Source organism: Bacillus rossius, chromosome 5, assembly GCF_032445375.1.
Source record: "Bacillus rossius redtenbacheri isolate Brsri chromosome 5, Brsri_v3, whole genome shotgun sequence".
NCBI lineage: Eukaryota > Metazoa > Arthropoda > Insecta > Phasmatodea > Bacillidae > Bacillus > Bacillus rossius.
The window spans coordinates 60355144-60368116 of NC_086333.1; the positions used below are offsets into that span (position 1 = coordinate 60355144).

The 12973-nt window shown below is 34.2% G+C and overlaps 1 protein-coding gene across 2 annotated transcripts in view; it reads right to left on the reverse strand.

Annotated features, from left to right (window-relative positions):
• LOC134531870 (DENN domain-containing protein 5A) overlaps nt 1-12973 on the reverse strand; it is a 160993-nt gene that overhangs the window by 24388 nt on the left and 123632 nt on the right. For both annotated transcript variants that reach the window (XM_063367876.1, XM_063367875.1), the window contains exon 14: nt 7990-8086. In XM_063367876.1, the coding sequence (XP_063223946.1) occupies nt 7990-8086 (97 nt within the window). The remainder of the gene's footprint in view (nt 1-7989; nt 8087-12973) is intronic.

A 12973-nucleotide genomic window follows, 5' to 3' on the forward strand; every position in this document is an offset into this window, starting at 1 on the left:
AACGAGCCTGCTTTAAGTGTAATGCTCAAACTAATTTACAGACAAAACTAACTGGCTAGTTCTATTTTGCAGAACAAGAAAAGTTATGCAAATTTTCACAAAGTTTTTGGAAAGAAATAGCACAACAAAAAGAAGTGAAAGGAAGCGTGAATTTGTAAAATAGAGCTATGTGACACTTGGGACTTGATGTCAATTGACAACATCTTTCACATGCCAAAGAAAGTTTGACACGACAGTCTCGACGATATGGGTGAAGTTTTAAAAATTCTTCTTCCCTGTATCGCTGCTAACATGCCAGTCCTGAACGTGTTAATCTAAATATTGCCAAGAGAATATTCAACATTCGTAAGTTGACGTCATCCAGGGCTTCACTCCACAGAGCCTCATATGCCACCACCCCTCAACCCCCCTCCTCTCTAACAACTTGAACCTCCCGCCAGTGACGTGTCTGTGCCGCATTTGAGTAGCTCGCGACTAGTGCTACGAACTACCGCAAGAGGGTGCCTTAGAGTCAATGCCTTGTTCCCTTAATAAATAATAAATAATATTGTAAATCTTTGTCTTTTGGTCTCCAAGGGCACAGGTTATTTCAGAGATCTTAACATTATTTACAATTTTAGAATTTTAAGCTACTTTTTTTGCCACAGCAGACTGAGGCTTGCAGAAGGTCAATATATTTTAAATAGTGAACACTGTAATGTTAATACATAACAAATAAATGTTTTTGTATTTGAAATAACTATGTTATGATTGTAGAAGAACAGCCTGGTATGTTGAACAGGTATGTTGACGGCATGATTCGGGGACAACCCAACGGTTTATTCAGCTTGGCACCCAAGCACCTCAGCGGCCATCACTCTCCCCAGTCGTTCATCATCGCCACCCGAGGTAAGATGCTCTGGCACTCTGGGGACTTCAACTTTACTCAGTCACTGATCCTCGTCAATCCGTTTTCTTAAGAGTTCTCAATCATTTTGTTTATCCCCGGAGCTTACCTCAGGGGCTTGGCTGCTTCAATACTAAAGTAGTAATCTGCTTGCCGGAGTTCTGAAACTAATGCGCAACTAGTCTCTGGCCACAAGGTGGCTGGACCTCACTTAAACCGGTCGTGCCGCTAGGTGTTTAAACAGTTGAACTTTATCAAAAACTTTATTAGGCCAGGACGTATATTAAAGTTCCAATAACGAATTTATTGTGTTTTCAATTACAACTGTCCACATGTTATCTCCCACTGTAGGCCAGTGTGTGGGATGTAAGAAGAGCCTACTTAGTTCACTAGTTTAGCATGCCTGACATTGGGTGCAGGCTGGGTTCAGGTGGTTGTGGTACGCATGTTAAGGGAGATAAGAGTCACGCTTCCACATGGGCGACATCACACTCAAGAGAGCTAAAGTCCCCGTTGGGTCTGTGTCCCTAGGAATGGTGGCGCCCATTAAATAGTCACTTAATCACAGACGAATCCCCCAGCCACAACAAAGTTATGGTCTATTTGATCCACTTTCACTTCCTCTCATGATAAGCATTATATATATATTTTTTTTAAAAATGTAAATGACAACCAAGTCACAATCTAGACTTTGAAATGTTAGTCTTTACACATCTTCTGTCGGCCCTGTGATAGACGTCAGTGCTGCACTAATATATCTCCCTAGAGAGATTGCTCTTGACATGGCCAACCAAATCCTAAGATAAAACTGAAACATTGACACACAATACGTTGATGTCACGAGAAACATTTTAACATCTTACACAGCTCTTCTCTGCACCTCTACCCATTTCCACTAATCATATGTGTGTCTTGACAACACTGAGAATGATTTGAGATAGAAAATTTCTCGATCTCATCTCTGGATTTATTTCTGATATAAATTTTCAAGAGTACATATACTGAAAGTATTATTTAACAATGTTGTTCGGGGCATAACTAACACTTGTGTAGTCGGCTAAACATGTTTTACAGGGAAGAGAACAAGTCAGCTAAAAATAATTTAAAACTGCCATCACACTAATAAGGGTAAACAAGCCCACATCTGTAAAACAGAGCACAATGCAAGTGTGAAGCCCATAATTTCGAAGCCCCTCAATTCAAATTGTTGGGAAATAAACAGGGTTTTGAGATTTATTATAAGTTTCATCTTAAAGTAATGTATTTCAGTTTCTCTTGTTAGGTTTATCCAACAGACAAGAGATTCGAAAAGTGGCATGCAGACACATGTTTAAGAAATGCCTGCCATTCAAAACATGGTGTGACGAAGAGAAGGAAGCTTGTAATAGATGAGGTTGGAAATACATGCAGACATACAGCATCAGAACTCAGCAACCTTGAAATGCTCTGGCAGATCATACATAGTGGACCACCAGATGCTGGCTTGCCCTCGCCACCCTCTCCTTCCTCCCCCACCAGTAGAGCGACAGCCATCAAGAATGTTTATCTGATAGCTTTGGAAATTGTCTTTTGTCCATATGGCTGACAGAAGAAAGATGTTTCACAGTGCAAGAGATGCATTGGGTAGAAAAAGAAAGAAATATCAGCTTATACTGTTTTATATTTCGCCATACATTATTAAATTATTATATATTCTATATTAAAAAAAAATAAATTACAATAGCCACCTGAAAAATAAGACGAGAGCTTTACAAAAAGCACGAGAAAGACTCTGATATTAGTCGAAGTGCTGTTGCTATGTGCCACGATTGACTGATATTTGTCTGTGCATTTTTGTGATTGGTCAGAGATTACGTCTCATGAGTGCATTTTTTTTCCTCTTGAAGGACAAAGGGTGGCCGTGGCTTCAGTCAACATCTGAGAAAAGTATAGTGTGTCGGGTGATGGCTCACAAGTAATATATTAATGTGGTGAAGAGACAATTTTGCAGCTGTGGTTCGACTACACTGAACTTAAAAAACCTTTATGGACGTAATTATAATCGTGACTACAGTCGTCGGTAAACAATGAGAGAGTAACTTTTCCATTGTACCGAGGACAAAGACCTTCGGCTTGTACCGTGAGTTGTAAGCAACCATGGGATTTACTTGCGAAAAGTATATAACTTTCAATCTTCGGTAACCTCGAACAAGAAATTTGTGTTTGTTTGAGTCAGTGCAGATGTTTTATACGACCAATTTGTTTTTTCGACATGTACTTGTTTTGTGATTGGAAGATGGCAGCCATTGTGATTTGCTAATTTTTGTTAGGGATTAATAAATAAAAAAAATAAATTTAAAATCAGTTTTTGTTTGAGAGAAGTTATTTCAGTACTAAATCATCTGCAGTAACCTTCTTTCCGAACTTATAATATTTTTTTTGCGCCCAACAATTTTCTTCAAGTGTTCCTGTATGTGCACTCTAGACCAATGATGAACTAGCCAGAGGTCTGGAGTGTTGAAACCTGTACACAAACATAATTTATGACCACTTGCTGCAAGCTTCATGTGCTAATTTTATGACTGGTATACATCCAATGCTACACCTGCAAGAAACTGCTGTGGAAGGACAAAAATCAGCTACACAGTTCCGTGAGTTAATTATTGACCTGCTGTAGATTTTATGTTAAGACTGTTAAGAGGTTAGTACTGTCCATGCAATGACGATACTGTACAAACCAAACATCTAAAACATCTGGTTTAGCAGTGCAGGACTTATAGACACATGCTCAACACCATTATCTCAATATTCCAGCCACCAATCACGTTGATACAAATTGCAAAATTTTATGTGTTGAAAACATCAGGTTTAGAAAAAATTTTACAACTAACACAAGATTTGAGTACCACAATTTTGCCAGAAAACTTGTTCAGTTTCATTTAAAGTACTCAAATCAACTACATCATTGTCTTCGTACAAAGGTTATCATACCACTTAATTTTTTTCAGTTACCTCATTCTGAATTTAATCTTATGAATTAAAAGTTTAAAACATATATGATTATATTTATAAAAAAATTTAATTTGAAACATTTAACATCACATGATTTCAATTTCACATTAAGAGTTAATAATTTTCAAAACTCTACCTTATTGAAGGAAAAAAATTGTGATCAGCTTCATGGAGAGAATTTATAAGTTCAGTATACAAGATTTTTTTTTAAAAATAAGAGCAGAGATTGTAATAAATAAGACATGTTATCAGAAAGGTTGGTGCCCGGAACACTCAGGGTGAAAGATGACTACAGTGGAATTTTATTACAAAGCTCACTTTAATTCTTGCATTTGTTTTAATTTGTTATATTTACAACCCTTCAAAATTTTTTACATTTGATAAACTTCAGAAAAACTTAATTTGATTATGAAGAGCCAAACTGAGTTTGCGATGAGATTCCACCATAGATGCATGATGCATACTGGTGCACTTGTGCTAGCATGTGCTGGGTGCACGGACCAAGTGTTTACAAATGGAAGGGGCGTGCCAACGTACAATCCAGCCTCTTCCGCAAGACGCACCAGGCCAGAGCTGCGCGAACCGCGACACGAAACACAAGAGGCAGCACACAACACAAAAACTTGGTTAGTTCTGTTCCACAGTCAGCGTTATCAAGCAGATAAATATGTACAAAACAATTTCACCTCGCCCAGACCGTGTTATGAATTGCAGTAAGCTATAACAACATTAATAACAACACAAACACCACCTCAACAACCAAATGGAAGCTTAAAAAGCTGGTAAGTCATAAATGTGTGCTGAATTTTCATAGAAAATCAGCTACTGACGGCAAGGCACATTCCAATATTCTAAAAAATAGCACACTGGATTGTTAATCTTAAGTAAGCTTAAGAAATAAAACTGATAGTTAAACATTTAATACAACAAACATCACTAGACTTTGGTTATGAATTTTAGAATTTTGCTATATATAAACTAGTAGAATTTGTTTGAATAAGAATCATATTGGAATATTATAAATTATAAATTGTGATTTCCAAAACTTAGGTACCATAACAGGGATTTATTAATACACAGCTTAAATATTCTTTCAGTTAGTAAGGTAATGCAAACAAAGAATTTTTATATTTAGCATATGTTAAATTCATTAATATAAGTATCAAATTTTACTGCACAGAGCTGGGCAGCTAGGGAATTTTGGGAGGGGGAAAAAAATTCCTACAGGAAACGGAATGGGATTAGGAATTACTTGGGGTTAAAAGTTACAAAAATTTCCATACTACTTGAAAAGAATAATGTAGCCCTTTTTATTGTTAAGTCAAAATCTAATAATTATACATTGATAGAGGCAGGTAATATTCAAGGAATGCATAATACTACAAAATAAGGCCAATCTTGTTTCATTTATGATAAATGCAAAATTAAAATAAAAAGTCTAATTTTCAAAAATAGCTCGTATTTACACTTTTAAATCAAGTTATTCACTAGTTAGAGAAATATTTCAACGGCCATGTACCCATTCAGTAATATTACAAACATACGAGGGTCATTCAATAAGTAATGAGACAAATCAATGTAGCTCAAAAACAGTTTATTTAACAAATGTGAAACTTTCAAAAGTTTAAGTTGGCATTCTTGCAATGACTTCTGATCAGGTGTTCAATAAAATTTTGTATACATAACCTATAAATCAGTCAGTTCAAAATGTCAAGTCTGATTGAGGATTGCACTGCGGAAGAATAACGTGTCGTGATTAGATTTTTAGTTGCGGAAGGTGTAAAAGGTAGTGATATACATACAAGGACGTTAAAAGTGTATGAGAACAACTGTTTAAAACGTTCGAACATTCACAAGTGGGTAGAACAATTTAAAAATGGCCACAAAAGTATCGGTGCTAAGCAGCAAAGTTGCCGACCAGTCGAAGTAGCCACTTCCTCCTTTGAATCTCGCATTGACGCAATAATCCGAGACAACAGAAGAATGACTGTTGAAATTATAGTTGCAAAAGTGTCTGCAAGTGTTGGAACTGTCCATAACTTAATTCAAAATAATCTGTAATACAAGAAAACCTACGCGAGATGGGTGCCGAGACAACTTATAGACGCCCACAAAGAAACGAGGCTTTAAATCAGTTAACAGTTGAAAGCTCGATGTTCCACTGAAAACAGTTTTTTTCAAAGAATTGTAATGGGCGATGAAACATGGATTCACCATTACAAGCCTGAGTCGAAGAGATAAAGCCTCGAGTGGAAACACACAAGTTCTCCAACGCGGAAAAGATTCAAGACCCAGTCATCTGCTGGTAAAGTGAGGCTTACACTTTTCTGGGACTAACAATTTATGCAATTTTCTTGAAGACCAACGAACAATTAACAGTCAAAATTACACTGATATTCTGGAAAACAAAATAAAGCCTGTATTTCCCACTAAACGTAGTGGACTTTTGAAAAACGTGATTTTTCTTCACTACAATGAACGGTCGCATACAGCACAGATAACGCAGTGCATTCAAAAACTGGGCTGGGAGATTCTTCCACACACTTCTTACAGTCCAGATCTTTCCCCCTCAGACTTTCATATGTTTGGTCCCGTTAAGGCAAAAAATTCAGCTCCAACGAAGTCAAGATTCAGGTGCAAATGTGGCTCCGAAAGCAGCCAAAAGAATTTTATGTCAGGAACATATGCAACTTAGAAATGATGGAACAAGTGTATAAGTGTTGGAGGGGATTATGTTAAAAAATAGGTAAAATTTTATTTTGATTAAAAAAACCATTTTTTAGCTACATCGATTTGTCTCATTACTTATTGAATGACCCTCGCATGTGGGACAAATTTTCACTCGAATCTGGAACTTAAATTTACGTTAAAGGTTGAATATGTTGCTTAAAAATACATTTTGTAACATCTATATAGATAAATACAGAAAGAAAGTTACTATTGTGTGAACATGGTGATAATTGAAACTTTAGATTTAAACATTGTTTCAACTACCATGTTCACATTTTGTTCATAGCTCAACAGTTACCACTTTTTTTGTTAATGTAGTCCATAGTCAAAGACAATGTTTTTTTTTCTTCCCAAAACTTGTATATGATACAAACAAACAAATAACTGTTTATCACAGGCTTTATATTTCTAAAATTTTTATTTTCTTTCGTGGACCAGATTCATTCTACTAATGTTTCAGGACAGAATTAATTGACATAACTTTGATTATGTTTTCGGTTTATGTTTAATATGCTGAATAAAGAGATTGTTTATGACTGTGCTTGTGAATAATTTCTACGCCATCATTAATAGTTTGAATTTTAACTGCAAAAAATGGTGTCTTTTCAAATAGCACGCGTGTATTGTATCAGGTTAGAGTGCAGTTCTTAGCTTGCAAATAGTTTTATAAGAAGTTTCAACACGAAAATGTATAGTACCAGAAAAAAAAATCCAGAAATGGGAAAAATTTATTTCCTGCTCAACTTTTCGGGAAAGACACGTTCCAGTTTTATGGGAAAAACCAGGATCCTACCCAGCTCCAATAAAAATATTTACACTTCTTAAAGTTAAAAACCACAACAGAGCATGCACATAGCATTACTCTTGAAGAAAGCATACATTAGATAGATTTGTGTTAGTTATTAATGACTTATTACTAAACTATTTTTATACACTTGTTTTTGTTACAAATGTCAAACAAAAAAAAAAAAAAAAATACTGTATGTAGAATGAACAGTATAGATCAAAATAATTTTCTTATTGGATGTCACTAATAACAAATAATCCAGCAAAAGTTTCGAAGTTACATGATCAACAAAAAACTCGAGTGAAAATAAATCAATAAAATATAAATGCCCATACCACTTAAACGTATTATGAAAAAAAAAAAGAAGTATATTACAAACATTAAGTTGGATAACTTCAGTCTAACGAAAATGCTGATCATGAGACTAAAATCCTGCACACTATTATTTTTTTACTTTTTTTTCTTCTAAATTTAATAAATTTCTTGTGCCATGCGCCGGGAAAACTGAATAAACCTCACTTAAACCCGAAAACAAAACAAACAACCATCTCCAAGATCGGAACAGTAGGTGAAGTATCTGAAGACGACCGCTCACCAGGCGTGAGGAAGTTGGGGTCGACTGGTTTCGATGTGTCGTTGCACTCCTCCAGCTCTTGGAAATTCACCAGGTGAGACCACAACGCTGACTTCCCCTATTTCATTTGTAAGAAAAAGGTCATTATCCATTCAAAAATCACAATACCGTACTTAAAAATCTAGTGACTAAGTGTTATCAGAAATCAAAAACTAACTAGGTAATCAAAATCTTTTTATACAATCACAAACAATTATGCCTTATTATACAAAACTTGTATTTGGATTTGTTAAAATGTATCTTTTCAACCCCTGTCATAAATTAAACATTTACCAGGTGCTCAATAATAAATAGGTACTACTTTCAAACTAAGAAAAAAAAAAAAATCCCTTGAAAGTTATAGCAAGATCCAATACTTAAGAGGCCGTGTCACAAATTTGCGCTCCTATCTATATCAATGTTATTTTAAAAGGCAGTTTTTCTCAAAGTCTATAAGAGGTAGGGGCCAGAAATTTTGCCTACTGAAAGTATACAATACATTTAACATAACCGCTTTTTTCAAATTTAGTTATCATATCATATATTATTTCTGTGATGAAAAAAATATAATCAATATTTTGATTTGTCCAGATACAGTGGAATTTTGCTTATATTTATAATTATTTAGCAAAAACTGAAAAGGCCATTGAAATGTATTGTACATCACCTTCCGATCAGTGTCTTCATGATCATGATGGGTTTAAAAACCTGGTTGTAATCAAGTCTTTAACTATTTCATGACAACATTTATACTTAATAATTTGGAGATAGGCCTTTTCTATCCTAAGCCCCTGAGCTTTCACTATCTGGTCTGGCGACCGACCTGACACTCTTCAACCACCCCAAGGGTCTCCGATTGCACATCCGATAAAAAAAAAAAAGCTGTTCGTTCATTTGTTTTTGTGTCACAGACTTCACACATTTATGCCAAGGGAATATTCCGCTGATGTGACGCCATACGAATGTATTATTCGCGACCATACAACTTTTTTGTTTGACATCGGGAAGAAATGTTCATTTTGAATTGAGCATTTTTAAATGTCAGCGTAGAATATGCTTATCTGCCCATTTTGTTTCTTTCCATAATAATGAGTAAAGTTAACATTGTCATAGACATTTTATTATATTCGTTTGCCGTCCAAGTAAACCTGTCACTATATCGCACGTAATTATATATTTTACTAATTTGTTAGTTGTCATTTTATTTAAGTTACAAATAACAGTAATCAAAAACTATTACTTAATAGTCCAGAAAAGAGATTGAGTTAATAGGGGTTTAAAATATGGTACTACATACATATTATATATATTATATATATTATACATATTATATATATTATACATATATTATCTTGTTGTCTTCTTTGTAACTTTACTGGAAGAATGGCATTTGGTATGTATGTTAACTCACAATGAAAATACTTCAGAAGTACTCAACAGTGAACAACCTAGGCCCTATACTAATTTCATTATGTTCATGGAAATATAATTAAAATTACAAATAATGAACTGTATGTGTTTCACGTAGAGATATCGTACGAACTGTATGTGGTACAGACCAACACTTGCTAAGGCTCTGAAAATACTTAATTTCAGTTAATGTGTGGAGAATATTAAAAGTTAGAAATAATGATATATATAAAACAATGCAAAGTTATCAGCATAAAAATAGAAGTTATTTTTACGTAGCGCCTATTGGAATGAATATTTTGTGTTGAATTATGTGGCATGATTAATATTCTCTTATGGTATGTGTGTTTTGTTAAAATCTTATAAAACATAACTTACTGTTGAAGGATTTTCATTTTTTTTTTGTTATGATCTTATTTAAACAAGTTTTAATTATATTACACATGTCTATTTTAAAATCATTTTAATGTATACTTATAGAATTGTAATAGGCTTTATAAGGACTCTCAAAATGCATGTGAGTATCTATAATTATCTACATCACCATTATGGCCGTTTCACAAGATCAAATATTTATTGAATTCAATCAGTTGCATTCATTGTACATGATTTTCAATTTGTACATTGAATTCAATACAAATTGAAGATGTTATTCAACTAAGCTTATTAACTTATAAGTATTTTGTTTGTCCAGTACATAAAAGTAAAAGATTCTTTATTATTTAAATAATGAGCATCTATAAGCAATAACGTTTTCTAAATATTTACATAAACATAATGAAATCTAATTTTTCAATACTTTATATCTACGATCACATCAACGGCATTATTATGTAATCAATGAGGTAATGAAATATCTTTAAAAGATATTTTCTCCTCTGTAAAGTAAATTTGTGATACAGCCCTCTTAATGTTAGTCTAGTGAGTTATTTCGTCTTCTAATATGCTACAACAATATATAAAACTAAGTTTTGTTAGTGTTTTAGTCTTTTGTAATGTTAAAGTGTAATGTAATCAATTCATTTTTTTTTGTAAATTCTTATTCATAAAGATACATATCATAATAAGATAAATAGTAATATTTGTAAATTTAGATTCTTTGAAACAACATCGATAAGAGGTTCTCCTACCTCTGTTAAACTGTATGATGGTGCATTGTAAAAAAATTAGGTAGTCTGACTTAAGTGAGATTGTATTTAGATTGTGTGTAATGCATATGCAATATCTAAGCATAAGAATTTATGTTATTATCCTTTTAAAACGTTACACTATGAATTTCGTATACTTTTTAATGTCAACTACCATTATTTTTCACGGAATATTACATCCAGATAAAGAATAATTACCACATGTTTGAAGATTAATTGTATTCCGATACATTTAAAGTATTAAAATTTTTAGATACGACTCATACTACAGTTGTAAATGTGAGGTTTCTTGATTCTGAATCCCTGCATCCGCAATTTCCTAGTGAGCCGCCGGTCAGATTGTCATCCTCTCAGATTGTCGAGGAACCAGATACATTTTTCGTCGAGTAATCTGGCGGTATAGTAGTTTTATCACGCGCTGCGGTTACAGTTACTTCGGTTGAATAAGCCACTAAATCTCACTGTTAAAAGAGAGAACTTCTAGACCAGAATATTGGAAATAAAAATTTACTGACACGGCCTCTTAATGATAAATGCTCAACTTCAACTTCAAGGTTAGAAAAAGAAGGAATGGCAATCAGAACATCTAACCATACAAATCAAACACCCGATTTTCAGCCAAAATAGTTGGCACTGACTGACTAATGCCACACGTAGTGTTGAGTCGATTCCTAAGATATGCTGATAGCCCGAGCAAAATAATTTGAAACTCATATTTTGAAACTTTACTACAGGTAACCAGCTTTAATTATAGTGTGATATAAGGAAATGACAGATTCCACAAAATTAGAAGCAATCATTCATTTATTTGCACTATGGTTTTCATCAAAGGTAAGTGAAAGCACAGATGGAGAAGTGGGCTCAAACATACATTTTCACATGCAAGAAACAGGGAAATATTGTGGTGGCAGTTTACTCCAACTATACATTCTGTTCTGCTCTACTGTAGGATCATGTTCCATGTCACCCTCCAGCAGACAATACCAGGGTGTCTACAAATATATACGTAACGTACCATGTTTTATTGCATAATTGTCGCACATTTTATGCTAAAATCAAGTTTGAAAAGTAGGGGTGCGACATTTACGTGAAAAAAGCATTTTTTTGTTAAGTAAAGTTATTCATAAAAACAAAATTTATTAATGGAAAGTACGTTAATTTAAAAAGTAGATTATACAAAAGCACGCAGAACAATTAAAATTAATAAGTCATGCAACAAAAACATTTTGTTCAACTTTGAATAGAAAAACCAAAACTGTGACGCAAACGTGAGTCGGAACGCATAACTATTGTTGTAGTACACACCACGAGAAAGTGCGGACTGAGTGCGCGCGTTGTATGCAATCAGTGAGCTATCTGTATCGATATTCGACTATGTGCGCATGCTCTATACGGGAATTAACATAACCAAACATGAAAGATGCCAACTAGCACTGGCTACGTTTTTACAAGCGTACACAGCGGCGACGAAGACGAAAAGATAAAGGTTATAATGTTTGAAAATGTCTTTAAAAGAAAATTTACACATCAGACAACTTTGTATTTCTGTTAATTAAATGAGTAAGCGGTAATATCCAAATGACTACAAAAATTTCAACTTTAAAATACATTGTTTTATATGGGAAAACTACCTACACAAAGCACTAGGAATCTAATAAACATCAAGCAACGTTTATGCGAGAATTTTTTTTATCTCCAAATCTTGATGTCTTAAATAAAGGTGTGACGATCATGCGATAAAAACACGGTACAACTTTCAGGACTTTATTAATTTTAATTTAATTTCCTTACAACTCCTGATACCATGGGGTTAATTTTTATATGTAATAAGTCAACTAAAACATAAAACAAAAAATATATTCTATTTACAGTAGCATGCAAATTTTTACATTAGCTAGCAAAGATCTGCTGGAATTACAGTTTCATGAATGGACACACACCTACGAGCCCAGAAGTAAGCACCTGTACGTTGTAGTGGCTCACTCTGCAGTAATAAATTTAATAACACCCTACTACAAAAGAAAAGCTTTATTTTCACCACCTTTTCACAGCTCCCAATACACCGTTACAAGCCGCTCTCTCCCTCCAAAGACAAAGTTACATATCCTTCCGCTGTCAATATTTGCACTTACTTCAACCGAACATATACTTCAAAGTAACATAAGCTTAACAAAAAAAGATACAAGATTTAAAACCACAAATTCATTTACTTTACCATTATGTAACAGCTTACAATAACTTCTGGCAACCTATAATAGAAATAGTTCCGGCACAATATGGCGGTAGCCTACAGCAATTTTCTCGCAAATAAAGTGAAACGTCACTTGGCCAACCACAGCTAACTAGGTCAACACTTTTAAACACCTCTTGGCGCCAGCTGGGCGGCCCTCCCTTACTCATTCTTCCCA